This window comes from Colias croceus, chromosome Z, assembly GCF_905220415.1.
Source record: "Colias croceus chromosome Z, ilColCroc2.1".
NCBI lineage: Eukaryota > Metazoa > Arthropoda > Insecta > Lepidoptera > Pieridae > Colias > Colias croceus.
Window position 1 is genome coordinate 12698447 of NC_059568.1, and position 15851 is coordinate 12714297.

A 15851-nucleotide genomic window follows, 5' to 3' on the forward strand; every position below is an offset into this window, starting at 1 on the left:
GTTATGTCGAGACACTAGACATAGCCGGCGGGAATCACTGCGCCATTACGAGTTCTTATGTCGACTTACACCTAGCTACATTGTTCAATTAGTAACACCCAACTAACGTGCCATTCATACCAAAGGGGACTTTAGTTTTACAAATAGATTTTTGAGACTGTCTCAAAAACAACGCGCTCAAGATACTCAGAACATGGATAGTAAACACAAATATATCAGAAAGTATTCCAAGTTTTTAATTTGATTAATACGAACTAAGATATGCATACATGCACCTACATGCAGATTCCTAAAATTATTTAATACATATACTAACTTTAATGCATTTCTTATAAACTAAGGGAACACATAGTAGTCTCATGCGTATTTTCTATAGTTTAAGCTTACATTTAACGACTTTTCGAAGTAAGTGAAGTCCCGTGTCCCCGTAGTGGGGTAAGGGGCAGATGCATTATGCATACATCTGTTTCACTGATCGATTTTCTTTAGGGACAAGTAGGTGATCAGCCTTCTGTGTCCTACCAGACCGAGACATTCTTTTTTTCTTCGTCTCCACCGGGAAACGAACCCAGGACCCCTCGGTTCTACGCTCACACGTCAACCACTGTACCAAGGAGGCGGTCAACGCCTTTCGAAGTGGAAGCGAATTACGAAAAAAAGTATACCGGCCGAATTGAGAACCTCTTTTTGAAGTTGGATAAAAATATACCTAAACCTATCGAAATTTGAGATTCGTAAAAATACGTGCAGCTAACTAAATTAATTTTACAAAAATAAAATTTATGTATATATGTTTATATATATATGTTTATATATAAAATAAAAGTTCATGCTGATGTTAAGATTAACATTAAATACTAGTATATAAGAATCCTTTGTACTTAAAGGGATCTTAGAGGATATTAACACATGTTATAGTCAAATCTCGAAACAATTTCTTCGCGGAATTTGAATTTTACCCTTTTTACCCAAACCTAGGAGCTCCCAACTATTCAGTCAAACGTCGAACGTAAGTTATTCTGTTTCGGTTTTGGCCTAGTCAATTCTAGAAGTGACTGCAAAACTCGGCCAAACGTTGATCCAATTTTTATTGAAACAATAAAAATTAAATTCAATGCCTCACCAACAATTCTTGTAAACTAACTTCCGTATATTCCAAAGCATCTCAAATACAAAGTGAAAATCACGTAAACTGACCAATCAGGTTAGAAATGCCATACCTGAGGATTGACCAGTCCGACCTACGAGTGCCCGAGCTTCGGGGTTTGACCATAACATATACATTATAGTGCGGTCATACAAATCTTATCAGTTTTGCTTGATCAATTTAAACAAAAAGTTTACAATTTAAAAGAAAACCCTCCTGCTCTCCTCAAAAATTATTATCCGCATCACTTATATATTTTTTATCGATTGGTGTAATAATACAGATTATTTTGCATAAGCGTGCACATGATTTTTATGTCAGAGCAAGCAAAGGGGCAGGTGGGCCACCTATGTTAAGTGGTCACCACCGCCCATAAACACCTGTAACACTCAGGTGCTTTACCGTCCTTTAATGGACAAAAAAGCTCTTTTCTTGAAGGCCCCAATTGCAATGTCATAGTTGTTCGAGAACACCGCAGGTGGCAATAATATTGTTCATGCTGATGTTAAAATTAATGTAAATTAATTAGTTTGCTATTACTCCTAAGATTAATATGCAAGATGTGGGCAAAAATTATAACAAAATATTAATAATACGAGTGCATAACTTGTAGAATTAATTCATTAGTAATAATTGGTTCCATGCTGAAAATTATTATTTACCATTCACACAAACTTCAAACAGCAAAATTTAAAACAGATTGTTATATTTTATCTGATCAAGCAAAAATTCATGTCTCTTATGCACCAACTCTATAATATTATGTAACCAAATATGTACAAAATATAATAATTAACATTTAAGATAAAAAAGAGTTACGGCTTTTTATTTTAGTAAATAAGCATAGTCGTACTGAATCGTCGGGATATACCTACATATAAATAAAATGAAAGAAATTATTAAATATACCTATTTTAAATCCGTGAAAAAGGAGTTAATTGTCAAAAGTAACTAGATTAATATTGCACGTTGTAATAACAAAAAGTCCAAAACCGCTGATTGGTCAATCCAACGACATTATAATCTAATAGACACCGTATCAAAATAGAATATTTTCAGATAATACATATTTATTTATTTAATACATTATGTAATACAATTCATTATACATTAAATTAAACTGGCGCCAACAATCTCTTTAGAGATTTAACGCGAAAATTAATTGCAAATTAATTCCTGAAACTCATCCATCGAAAAATTTCCTCCCTTTGGTACTTTTACACATTTAGAAACCTACTTCTCTACACGTAGTAATAATACCACAATGGGATCAGGAGGCGTTTTAGTTAATGGCTGACCTCAATATGAATGATAAGTTTCTCAGTATAAATTAAGACGGTGTCTATTATTTTATGATGTCGTTGGTAAAACCTACGTTGTCAATAATATTTCGATAGCCTGTAATGCCAAAAATATAGTCCAAAAATATATATTTTTAATGAAAGAAATATGGCTTTAGAAACATATCTTACCATTTCATCTAATATAAGCATATAAACTATTAATATTTGCACGACCAATCGAAGTTTACGTTTCAAGAAACTTAATAACTCCTCATATAATTTCCAGGAGAATAATGCCATATTTTTTCATTAAAAAACCTGTCAAAATTAACATACTATGAAATCAAGTTGATTTTACCTTTCAATTATTATTGACTCCTAATGCTATATTTATTCTTAAAAAATCCCTTAAATGTCCCTATCTGACCAAATTCACAAACGAAAATATGAGTCCCGTGTATACCAAAGTTTTAGAAAAAATACTAATCTGTTAAATGTCCGAAATACGAATATGTCAGGTCCTAAACTAAATCTTGGATCTCACAAAGTCCCAATGGTTGTTGGGTCGATCGTCGCAGATCACCATCAGTATGGGCTCGTTGCGATACGCACGCTCCACCCCCAGGCACATCCCCGCTGCGGTATTGTATATGGGACTTCCAGCCTGGAAAAACAATCGTTCATTTATGAAAAAAAATGTGTTTTTTTAGGGTTCCAAACCGCTAAAGGAAAAAACGGAACCCTTATAGGATCAGGAACAAGAAACATTTTCTCAGAAATACGTGGAGGTATCAAGCCCTATAGTGAATACTCAAGCGTTCCTTGAAGCTGTGAAAAAATCAATCTTGTAAGCCAACGCAATCAAAATATATACAGTAGTTTGTGCTGAATTTTTTTACAAATTTCTATATTCTCAAGGGAATCAAAACCCGAGTGCACACAGAATCTTGAAATTTGGACGAATCGTCTTATAGCACAGATAATGTAAAAATTATTAAAGTACATATAAGTTTACAGCAACATTAAAAAAACAGGTTTTGACGGAACCTTCAGTGCGCGAATAAGACTCGCACCAGGCCGGTTATTTTTTTTGGGTAAAATAATTTGCATTTTATTGCAAATTAAATATTACATTTGTTTTGTACAAAGCTAGTTACTATAAAGCACGTGCATGCTTTATCTATAGTCTATACTAATATTATAAAGCTGAAGAGTTTGTTTGTTTGTTTGATCGCGCTAATCTCAGAGACTACTGGTCCGATTTGAATTCTTTCGGTGTTAGATAGCCCATTTATCGAGGAAGGCTATAGGCTAAGACCAACAGGAGTGGAGCACTGCGGGTAAAACCGCAGGGCACAGTTGATTTTAAATGTTTAAGGCACGTACCGATCCCTTGTGTTTCCACTCCTGCGTGCTGCCCAGCTCGTGGCACTTGCCCAGCATCGGGGACACGTTGTTCACCGCGTCCAAGCAAAGTGTCCTGCCCAGGACCAGCTCGCTGCGGTCCGTCTCAAACCACATCTGTTAAACAAAATTGACCGTAATAAACTTAACATCCATACTTAATATTATAAATGCGAAAGTTACTATGTCTGTCTGTTACTCAATCACGCCTAAACTACTGAACCAATTTGCATGAAATTTGGTATGGAGATATTTTGATACCCGAGAAAGGGCATAGGCTACTTTTTATTGCGTAATAAGTACCACGGGCGAAGCCGGGGCGGACCGCTAGTATAATATAAATCGGACTAAAAACAAATCAAACAAATCTCTAATGTTTTCGAAACACAATCCCCGATTGAAAAATCTTTCACACGACTTTCTCAATTCCATATTAAAAAATATTGATCCTCCTTTTCCCGTAGAATTACAAACTCTCTAATAGAAAGAAAAAGTTTTATTAAGAACGTCCCGCGAATACTAAAAATGCTAATCAAATACACCGCATTGCATGCATTCACCCCTGAATTTTCAAAATGCAACCGGATTCAATTTTAAATTATTGATAAATCTCAATTTAATTTAAGAAGACCGTATAGATATAGACAGACGCTCGAAAAATAAATTACCTTCAACAGTGTAACATTAATAATAGTTATAAACTATATAAAAAATAAATATACGCTACGAAATGAAAACCTATGCGTGTTTTGGAAAACGTCGGTTAAAATCTTCCTTTATAGAGATATCTAAGTAATTATGAGAGGACTGAATAAAAACTATAAAATATTATGACAATTTTATTTTCTTCTCGTTCTAAACTCTCGCAATAAATAGCCATAAATACTTTCATAACCTATTAATTATATTCGTTTCAGTTCATCTCCCTTTCTAGTCTATGTCTGTCCGAAACATCAAAATCGGTTTAGCAGTGAAGGCGTGAAAGCGAATTAAACGTACAGAGTTACTTTCGCATTTACATATAATACTAGCTATCATCGCGATCAATCGCACGCATAAATATCTATCTAGCTATTTTTGCACGAAAGTCTTCTACAATTTAATATTTATATATGTAAAGATATATAAATAAGTTTTCCTTTTAATCCTAATGTTCCTTAACCTTATAAAATATCTGAATACAAAGTAGCTTAAGTTACTTCTTATTACATCGGCTATCAGTCGGTGATAGTTTTGTCATAATCGGTTAAGCCGTTGCAGAGATTAGACAGACAAAAATTAAAAAAATACTTTTTCTGTATATATGTCGTGGTCATATCGTAGATTTGATCATTTCATGATATGAGTGGCCATTTCACGAAATGGTCGCATATCGTGAAATGGCCAATTTAGTTTGGCCACATCATGATGTGGTTTGGGCAGATCAATGATAAGAAATCGTTTCACGATATGGCCAATTCACACACGGTTTTTTCATGAAATGACCAAAATTATTTGATCATATCGTAAAATAGTTACATTAATCGTTGGTAGAGGCGCTGCAAGCTCTGTGTTTATGTGATAAGATGGCGGCCGCTGCCGAAAATTAAATTATTCGAAGTTAAAAACTTCATAATTCATTCAATATTAAACAATAACAATATTATGAAGAAAGTCATAGCAAAGAATTTACGACGAAGAGGTACGAGTACTATGGAAAATGTGGATATCTTATATATGTATTTAAGAAAAAATGCGACTTAAATAAAATAATTTAAGAACTACTTCTAAATTATTATAATTGTTTGTTTTTTAAAAAGTGATCCGCTTCTGGCACTCGCCGGCCGCTGCCGCGGCACGCTCGCTTTGCTCGCTCGGCTCGTGCGTTGTTTATCAAAGTGTAACCTAACCTAACCTAATTGTTTTCTATTGCAAAAACGATTCGCTTCTGGCATTCGCCGGCCGCTGCCGCAGCACTAACTTAAATGACATTAAACAAGTTTTTAGAATATAGTTATTCTGAAATTTTTTAATATTTTATGGACTCTTTATATTTTATACGATCTGGCCAAATGTGGATGACCAAATCGTGAAACGTTGACGATTTAACGATCTGATCAAACTATGTTGGCCATTTCACGATATGCGACCATTTCGTGAAATGGCCACTCATATCATGAAATGATCAAATCTACGATATGACCACGACATATATACCGCGTATACGTCCATATTCAATTAGCAAAAATCTATCTAAAATATTAATATTGCAAACAGACGCTCTAATTTAATTATAAGTATGGATTACTTAATATATACCAAATATAGTTTATAGTATTTATATACACAGAAATCATAATGAATTGGCATTTTTATATGTAATTTGCATAATCTATCTTAATAACAGCTGTAAGGTACCTTTATGAATAGAATAAATAAATACCTGATTGATAATTCTTATACATCCAGCAAGAATCAGGCCGCTGCCTTTGGTTTTGATGTCAGTCGCACTCTGGATGCATAGCGAAGTATTCTTGAGCCGTATTTGGTATGAATCCGTGTAATTGCGTTTTCTGAAAACAAATATCTTGGTACATATCCTTTCCTTGGTACATATCCCTATTGGTCTTTATTTGTAAAATGAAAATAATGTATAATTTGTGCGCTTTATTTAAATTATAAATTTATAAACTGTTAAAAAATAGTGTATCCGGGAGAGTAGCTTAAATTTAAAAAAAAAATATTACTATTATTGCACTAATTTGTAAAATAATGTTGATGTCTGTTTAGTATTCTACTAGTCAAGCACTTTCGATGCCTATATTGAGAACATGTGAATATATTTAATCCGCCATTTTGTTGTAGCGGCCATTTGGCATTACACGTGGCAAAACACTCCCACAACCCCACTTTTTCACTATTCAACCAAAAAATAAAATCAAAATCAAAACTCGTCGTTTGCATCGTGAGTAGAAACGCTCAAATATTAGGAAAGAATAAGTTTTATAAAAGTTTAAGCACTTGCTTAAAAATAAACCAATAAATAGCTTAAATAAAGTTCGCTTATTAAATAGAATTTAAGTAGTTTATGAGATCTAAGTAAATTCATTTGTGTTAACCTTATTAACTTCTTAAGAAACACGTGTGCATTTAAGCACGTGTTTCGGAAAAAATTCAATCGAACACCTATATTATACCAATGTCCATTTGTTATTGCACTAAAATTCATAATGAAATAATTAAGAACCACAAACATTAAAAAATAATATTCACCTCGAATGCCACGGCTGAAACTTATTCTTCTCCGGATCGTTAAGAGCTTCAATTCTCTTCTTAGCGATCGTATCTTCGCCGGCTTCCATTTCAGGATACACGTTTTCTAAATACCATTTAAATGACTTGCATTGCAATTCCTTCCTAAGTTTCTGGCGGTCGCTAATGTCGCCTATCGACACGTGGGCAGCCGATGGGTTTTGTTCGATAACTTTGTTCTGGAATATTCCAAGATTTTATTATTTCACGAAAAATCTCAATTCAAAATTCAATCAAAATCTCAATTTAAAATAGAACGGATGATATAAAAACCAAACACAACGTGGAAAAACCGGTCGGAACCACGTAACTATAAAACAGGTTAAATATTTACTATTAAACTCACCGGTAACAATTTATCGCCAGATATAAGATTAATTAACTTTTTCATATTAAAGAAATAAGATTACACTAATTACAAATTACTTACAGAAGCGAAGAACAAGATTGCCACGCACGTGGCCATACTGACGACGTGCGTGGTCAGTGTGGCCACGTGCGTGATCGTGAACAATCGTGACGAAAAAGGAACTTTCAAACGACGGCCTCTGCTTAAATAGATGGTTCGCTAGGCTGAGCACAAACTGCGCGAACTTTTTTATGTCTAACTGAAAACGCAATACCGATGCACTGCGATTGACGCTTCACTTAATTAAAGACCTACCTCTCTGTTATTAAAATTAAAATATCAAAGACATTAGAAAATAAACTTTTACAGATTGTACATTGATGTGCGACAGTAGGTATCACGATAATTAATCAGAATATCTTTTTTTGGTACCTTTCATACAGTATTGCAAGCAGTGTGTTAGAACATATATCATCTTAATCGAGAGAATATAAACAGATCTCGGTTAATCGCTATTCAAGTACATTTTACATTGCACATGACTTACTTTTACTATGGGACACACGAAAATCGCTTGGTAATAGATCGTGTTCAAAACGTATCAAGTTACCTTTCTTATATCAGTACATTAATACACTTATAAATTTAAATTCTAAATTTCTCGGCGGTTACAGATAAGCGATAAAAAGCGCGCAGTTTAGTGCACGCGTAGCGTGTGCTCAGCCTAAAACCTATGTATTTTGTTTAATTCTGTCGGTAGTTGAGACTGGTTGAGACGACGTCGCCTCGTACTACCCTCATCATTTTGATATATTTTAAACTATTTATACTGAATTGTTATAAGTTATACCTAACTAACTATTATCATTCGATATCTTTAGAAAACTATTATTATACTTTTGATATATTGTACAGAACTAATAATGCAATATGTAACGAATTAAATCCAGTAATTCAATTTCATTCTAAAATTATTATAAAATAATTGATTAATATTTGATTTTTAAAGGAGAATGACCACGGGTGGTATCGGTAAAATTTTAGTTGTGCCACGTATTCGTGATATTGTTAATTCCTATTTGTATTTATAATGGTCATATGTATCAATATTAAGTCTTAATTATACCGGATAAATTGAAATAATAGTAAAAGTTATTCTTTTGAAACATGTATGACCACGTATGGAATCGGTAAAATACTAGTTGTGTCACGTGTTCGTGATATTGTTAATTCCTATTTGTATTTATAATGATCATATTTATCACTATTAAGTCGTAATTATACCGAATAAATAGAAATAAAAGTAAAAGTTTTTGTTTTGACACATATATCTATCTCTCTTGCAGGCGTCCTGCGTCATATGTCATAGTTGAATGAATATGTTCGACGCATTGTTCGACGTTATTTATTTTGAAATAATGTTTATTACGATTTACTTTTCACATTTATCTTGTAAATTAAAATATTACCTATGTAATAAATGTAAAACTTAACGTTCATCGTTAGTTTAAACTCGATAAAGTATTTTTTTGAAGCGTTGAATAAAACTTTTGTTTTATTTTTATTGTCGCGAACTGCGGCTTATTTTTATAAAAACTTTAATCGTTTCTAAAAGTACTAACATCAAGCTTCAAATTGAGCTATATTTCATCTTGACACAATAAGTTTGATTGCGATACCAAGTGCCATAGTCACTTGGGCAATCTCCTTTCTAACCTATCATACCTTCAAATTGATATTTGAATCTTACAATTAAGATGTAAACTAATTTAGGGCCGATTTTTCAATGCTTGGATAAAACTTATTCGTTGAATAATGTATAAAACTACCATTTTAAAAACGTATTCTAATTGCCCGTATTTGACAGTTTACGTGACATTTTAATATTATCGTGTAATACTTTATTGGACCAAGAAGCTTACATCTGATATAAGCTTCTTGTATTGGACGGATAAGTTTTATCCAAGCATTGAAAAATCGGCCCTAACTAGAACTATTATTAGTAATTTTAATTTATATAAAATTGTGTACTCATATTTATAGTAAAATGAGTAAAGAAAAGTTACATGTGTGTATAGTATAGGTACACAATATTATTTGTCAAAAGTTTTATATTATTTTAAATTTACGTGTATATTTCTGTAATTCAGTGAAAACCACTAAATTATATTCACAATAATACGAGTCTATACAAATGTAATAGGTAAGAGATAAAGTTTATAACCTTATTCACAATATGTTTTTTGATCATAGGACCGAAAAGATCATTAATAAAATTATTTCACCAACAGAAAACTAAAATATTCAGGAGTAACATAGGCTCCTTTATATGAATGTACAAAATATTGAGTAGAAAATCATATCATAAGTGAAAAATCAAAAGTGGTCGTATGTAATGTAATAATATATAATTTTTATAAAATAACTAGCGGTCCGCCCCGGCTTCGCCCGTGGTACATATTAACGTTTTCTCTACATAAGAACCATCCTCGTACTTCAAGGAATATAATAAAAAAAGAATTATCGAAATCGGTTCAGCCGTTCTCGAGTTATGGAATTACAACGAAAAGTGGCATTGATTTTTATATATTAGACTAGCGGTCCGCCCCGGCTTCGCCCGTGGTACATATTAACGTTTTCTCTACATAAGAACCATCCTCGTACTTCAAGGAATATAATAAAAAAAGAATTATCGAAATCGGTTCAGCCGTTCTCGAGTTATGGAATTACAACGAAAAGTGGCATTGATTTTTATATATTAGATTTGTATTTATTAATTCTGAAAATGTCCGTGGCTACTGTACAGCTTAAGTTTTAAGTTTTCAGAACGAGGGTTAGGTATGTTTTATGAGTGTGTGTATTTTTGGCACGTCCTGCAGCCCAAACCGCTGGACGTATTTTAACTTATATTGTAATCATCAGAATTTTGCTAGTGAGTACATACTACATAGGCTACATAAATAAATAATTTGTGTCTACTTATTACTTATGTTGCTTATGGGATTTTGTTTCCATAATAGTTATATATTTTCTTGTTTGTAAAATGAAAGAGATACATTTGAAGTCTAGTCCTTTTCGTGAGCAAATCATGAATTTTAGCATGTCTAAGTTGGAATGATGTAAATATTAAACTGTGTAATTTTCTTATAGTCCATCTATGTACATATCATGTGATATTGCATTCGAAGCAAAGCTGGCTTTTTGTTTTAGGAAATAGGAACTTAACGCTACACTCAATAGTGAAAAGATGTTTATTATTTTTTATTTAACCAACTGCCGGAACTTTGAGTGCAAAATATTTATCTATAAATAAACAATGAATCATTGCAGCCCTCCTATCTCCATCGATGTTTAAGTCTGAAATTGAATCCGCAGTATAAACAATGCTAATAGAATTTATCTCCAAAATACTTACCACATATTCATCCATCCACACTCGCGCCATCCGCATCGAGTTATGCAGCATGAAATCCTCCTTATCACCAAGGCCATAAGGTCTACGTTTCCTGAACACGTGACCGACACGACTGCAAGGTACCAACTCCAATGTTCCTCCACACATCCATATCTACAAGACAAGTGTTGTTAGTGCAATTTTATCAAATGTTTTCTTATGTAGGATAGCATTGGCAATTTAACTAATTCACATTAATATTAATTCGACTAATACACACAGTATTATAAAAAAATACATAATGTTGTTTGTATTGACAATGATACTTCTTTGAAGTTTAAACACAAATAAGCATATGCATCTGAAGTGAAATAAGATAGGATTTTTTTTTTATTTAATCCTCAAGGCTTTTAACATAAATAGTAAATTTTGCTTTAAATAGTAATGCAAAGAACTTAATAATGACATGATATGAAAGCAGTTAACTTAATATATTGTTTAATAGCTGCTCCGCGTAGTTTCACCCCCGTGGCTCCACTCCTGTTGCCCGTAGCTTGATGAAATATAGCCTATAACCTTCCTCGATAAATGGGCTATCTAAATGTTCAAATCAGACCAGTAGTTCCCGAGATTAGTGCGTTCAAACAAACAAACAAACTCTTCAGCTATATAATCTTAATATATAATATAAATCTCGTGTCACAATGTTTGTCCTCAATGGACTCCTAAACCACTTAACCGATTATAATAAAATTCGCACACCATGTGCAGTTCGATCCAACTTGAGAGATAGGATAGTTTTAATCTCAAATCGTTTTAGAGACAGCGGGCAAAGCCGCGGGCGGTAAGCTAGTATTAGTATAGATAACATTTACCCTGAACGATATCTCCAAATTTTCACCGCCCCAGAGATTCATCCCCGCATCGTATTTACCAATCTTATTGAAATATTCGCGATATACAGCAAACAGTCCACCCGCTATTGTTGGCGACTTAATTGGCTTCACGAAGTCTGATTCTTCTGCAAAGTTATGAAAATTACCAAAAGCACTCAATTTATTGCCCTTTTTTTATACTTTTTTTTTTATAGTGGGGAAATCTTCCAAAGATACCCACGGCCCCCGGGGAAGGAGCCGTGGGTTATGTCGGATTCTTACCGACTAAAACCCCACTGTGTTCCGTCGAGCCGCTTTAATGATGGGGCCGCGGGTATTGATTAGAATTCTTCCGCGACCACTCAATTTATTACCCTGCCATTATAGAAATACTGGCTGTCCCAGCAAACATTGTTCCGCCTTTCTCTTATCACTTCGGGGTGTGAAAAATAGACTTTGTTCAATTCTCATACTAACTTCAAACACCACGACACGAAAATTTTATGTATTTATTAGATACTAGGTTTCCGCCCGCGGCTTCGCCCGCGCAGTCAAAGAAAAACCCGCATAGTTCCCGTTCCCGTGGGATTTCCGGGATTGCGTCATTTCCCCGGGAAAAAAAGTAGCCTATGTCCTTTCTTGGGCAAAATATCTCCATACCAAATTTCATGAAAATTGGTTCTGTAGTTTAGGCGTGATTGAGTTACAGACAGACAGACAGAGTTACTTTCGCATTTATAATATTAGTATGGATTAGATAAATTGAATACTTTACAGAACACCAATGACAGTCCTTTATCATTATCAAGTTTATATAAGTTATAAACTTATATAGTTTTGTTCATAGCTATAACAACATTAATTTTTCACAGAAAACAGATGGAGCCTTGCAACTGATTGTAAGTTTGAAACATAAACATGATAATTGTCTAAAACCGTACTCACCATTCAATGTGCCCTTTGGCAGATTATCCCACTTAAAGTGTAGCCCCCAGTTGAAGCCGCCTCTCACTAAAGGACTGCCAGTATAGTCAAATGTATCAGCGTTTATCACATCAATAATGGGAGCGACCACACGGGGGGAATAGCGAGTGCTAACCCCATCTACTCCCTCAGAGAGTCGAGACAGTAACGGTGGCAGCCAATTAACATTCACTTCTATATGAGAGTCTAGGAAAAGTAGTACCTAAAATTAAATTGTATTTATTTAAATTTAAAATAAATAAAACTCTGTATTTATCTTAATATATATAAATTTCGTGTCACAATGGACTCCTAAACCACTTAACCAATTATAATAAAATTTGCACACCATGTGCAGTTCGATCCAACTTGAGAGATAGGATAACTAGTTTAAATCTCAAACCGTTTTAGAGAAAGCGGGCGAAGCCGCGGGCGGTTAGCTAGTGAAATATATAAATATTAGATCTGACAGATCATAGGACTTAAATTCTTCTAATAACACAATACTAAGTTTCAAGCATATCAGCATATATTGACATAATTATATTTAACTAGCGGTCCGCCCCGGCTTCGCCCGTGGTACATATTTCGCAATAAAAAGTAGCCTATGTCTTTTCTAAGGTATCAAAATATCTCCATACCAAATTTCATGCAAATTGATTCAGTAGTTTAGCCGTGATTGAGTAACAGACAGACAGACAGAGTTACTTTCGCATTTATAATATTAGTATGGATTTGCTTAATCCAAGATACTTTTAGGTATTTAATTTGACTTACCTCACCCACACTATTATCAGCTCCATACAACCTTGCGCGAATCAATCCTTCCCTCTTACTAGTTTTTAGAAGCCGTATATTTAATCCACTCTTCTTCAATTTGCCAGTGCTACTATCTGTAGTTTTCTTAAGGTTCTCCACATTGTTATCGTCATTTATATGGTCAGCAACAATATTGTCAGGGTCTATATTATTTGTTTCAAGCATTTCTTCTTCCTTCCTCATGTTGCTGTTTAGTTCATTCACAGCCTTTTGAACCTTATCGTGCAGGCCTTCTATGTCACTGTAGTCATCAATCAGTATTATCTCCTTTAAATATATTTGTTCTGTACGGTCCAATATTGAGTGCACGGACCTCATAAGTGTTTCAAAGTGTTCATTATAAAAGCAAATTATAATGGATGCTTTTGGAAGTTTATAGGGATACTTTTGTGTGGCACATCTGCAATATAATAAGTATATAAATATGGGAATTGTGGAAAATCAACAATTATTGAAGTAGTTATTAATTACTTACAATTTATATCTAGTGTCAGGAACTTCTCGGTGGTTACCAATTCGTTGTGAGATAAGAGTGTTGAATGCATGGACATTGTAACCTTTCTCTCTGATTCTAACATCTTCTGCATTACGAATTAAACCAAATTGACTTTCTGAAAATAACATGCATTATCATTAACTATGACAAAATACACAAGTAATATTTTGAATTTCCCTTTTTCAATTTTATAAAATAAAAAGTTGCTTTTGGACTCACCCAGACTCTTGTCTACTTTTGCAAATGATTTTTGTTGAAATTGCCTAGCAAATTTTTCTTTTAAGATAATTTTTCTTAAATAATCCGAATGATCTCTTTGATTTTTCCACATTTTATTTCCAAATCTATCATTTGCTTTGGGATTATCATATAGAAGATTTTTGCCCTCCAATGCTGCAATAGATTTGTCATTGTTTTTTAAACGATTTCTTTCTTCAGTATTGATAAGGCGATAATGTATCCCGTTTTCTGAATTTTTTATTGAACTTTCACCTAAAACCATGAACATCTATCAAACAAGATGAATATGGCATATAAATTTTATAGGTCATGGAATGTATACAAAAGCATGGAAACAATAGAAGTTCGATAACATAATAAAGGTTGTTATAACTCGCAAAACTGGACAAACCACAATCACGACCTATTAGAAAACTAGTTTACTGACGCAAACTATGTTTAATATTATCATAGCATAATTTAAAGTTTTCATGCACAAGACGGACAAATTAATAAACAGAAAACATTCACGTAAATATGTGTATATTTAATATTAAAAACTCACCGCTCATATTCAATAACCAATATAGGTAAAGCGAAATACTCCACGTCGCAGATGCAAAAAGTATTCCCCAGAGGAATGAATTATTTATTCTGCCCATTTTCAGTTTTAACTCAGAATATATTTACTGAATAAATCCTTTTTCAAGAATTTATGCGAACACGCAGTTTTTAAATGTATCGCGTAATTATTTAACTTGGTAGTAAAGTACGATACATGATGGTCAATATCATAATATTTTCTGAAAAGAAGAATTATATTATGTTAAATAACAAAGCGACACATTTTTAAATATTATATTATTCAACAATATTTTACTTGTATCTAAACTATCTAAACAATTAAAAACACTAATGTTTGTAGACATCCGTAGTTGAACAACATTCAAGTCCAAACAATATTGTTCTGACACTTCTGACAGTGACATCCACAGGTGACATCAATCACGTCACAAATAGTCTGTGGTCATAGATAACATATTATTTATTGATCATTATTAACCACATATTATTATAATGTAGGAATAAAGGCAAAAACGTTTGTATTGCCTGTGGTATGGAAGTAATTCAATGGAACGAATGGAAAAAAATCAACAAAATGTGAACAAAATATCTAGTCTGTCTTCTACCACTGAATACATAATAGTAGCTAAACGCTACTTCTACTTAAACTTGAACTACTTTGAACTACTACCTTGTACTTTGATAATATAATATATAAATTTATTTAATTTTTAAGAGGCCGAACGAAGACAAACTTCTGATAAACCTACTAAAACTCTCATTCTGTTCCATTAAAAGTTGTGTACTGTTTACGTTTATATTTTACAGGCGAAAATGGATTTATATAATAATATTATGCCAGACTTAAATTTTAATTTCTCTGTATAAAACTAAACGACTTACCCGCGTTTCCATCTGCAAGAAAACTTCCGCAAGAAATGTCCGACAGTCTGTCTGACAGCAGCTTGCAAGTCTACTAATTGCAGGTGGAAACGCCGCCAGACTTGCAAGCTGCTGTCAGACAGACTGTTGGGACATGGTTGGGAC

The 15851-nt window shown here is 33.4% G+C and overlaps 1 protein-coding gene across 2 annotated transcripts; it reads right to left on the bottom strand.

Annotated features, from left to right (window-relative positions):
- Positions 1 to 1150: 1150 nt before the first annotated feature.
- Positions 1151 to 15018, bottom strand: LOC123705118 (polypeptide N-acetylgalactosaminyltransferase 35A). 2 transcript variants are annotated; one of them, XM_045653749.1, is made up of 11 exons: positions 14806 to 15018; positions 14241 to 14513; positions 14001 to 14136; positions 13484 to 13925; positions 12689 to 12929; positions 11744 to 11889; positions 10890 to 11042; positions 7087 to 7304; positions 6257 to 6386; positions 3817 to 3951; positions 1151 to 3094 (listed from the first exon to the last, which is right to left on the bottom strand). In XM_045653749.1, the coding sequence occupies exons 1-11, from the start codon at positions 14900 to 14902 to the stop codon at positions 2957 to 2959; spliced, it is 2109 nt and encodes a 702-aa protein (XP_045509705.1). In that variant the 5' UTR covers positions 14903 to 15018; the 3' UTR covers positions 1151 to 2956. The 2 variants fall into 2 exon arrangements, with proteins under 2 accessions (XP_045509705.1, XP_045509706.1); XM_045653750.1 differs by having other exon boundaries at positions 14241 to 14414; positions 14806 to 15014.
- Positions 15019 to 15851: the final 833 nt, after the last annotated feature.

Coding starts and splice junctions, on each gene's coding strand:
- LOC123705118 (XM_045653749.1), bottom strand. CDS start 14,902: ATGGGCAGAATAAATAATTCATTCCTCTGGGGAATACTTTTTGCATCT. Junction 14,137..14,240: donor AAAAGTAGACAAGAGTCTGG/GTGAGTCCAAAA, acceptor TGTTATTTTCAG/AAAGTCAATTTGGTTTAATT. Junction 3,095..3,816: donor AGTGGAAACACAAGGGATCG/GTACGTGCCTTA, acceptor TTGTTTTTCCAG/GCTGGAAGTCCCATATACAA.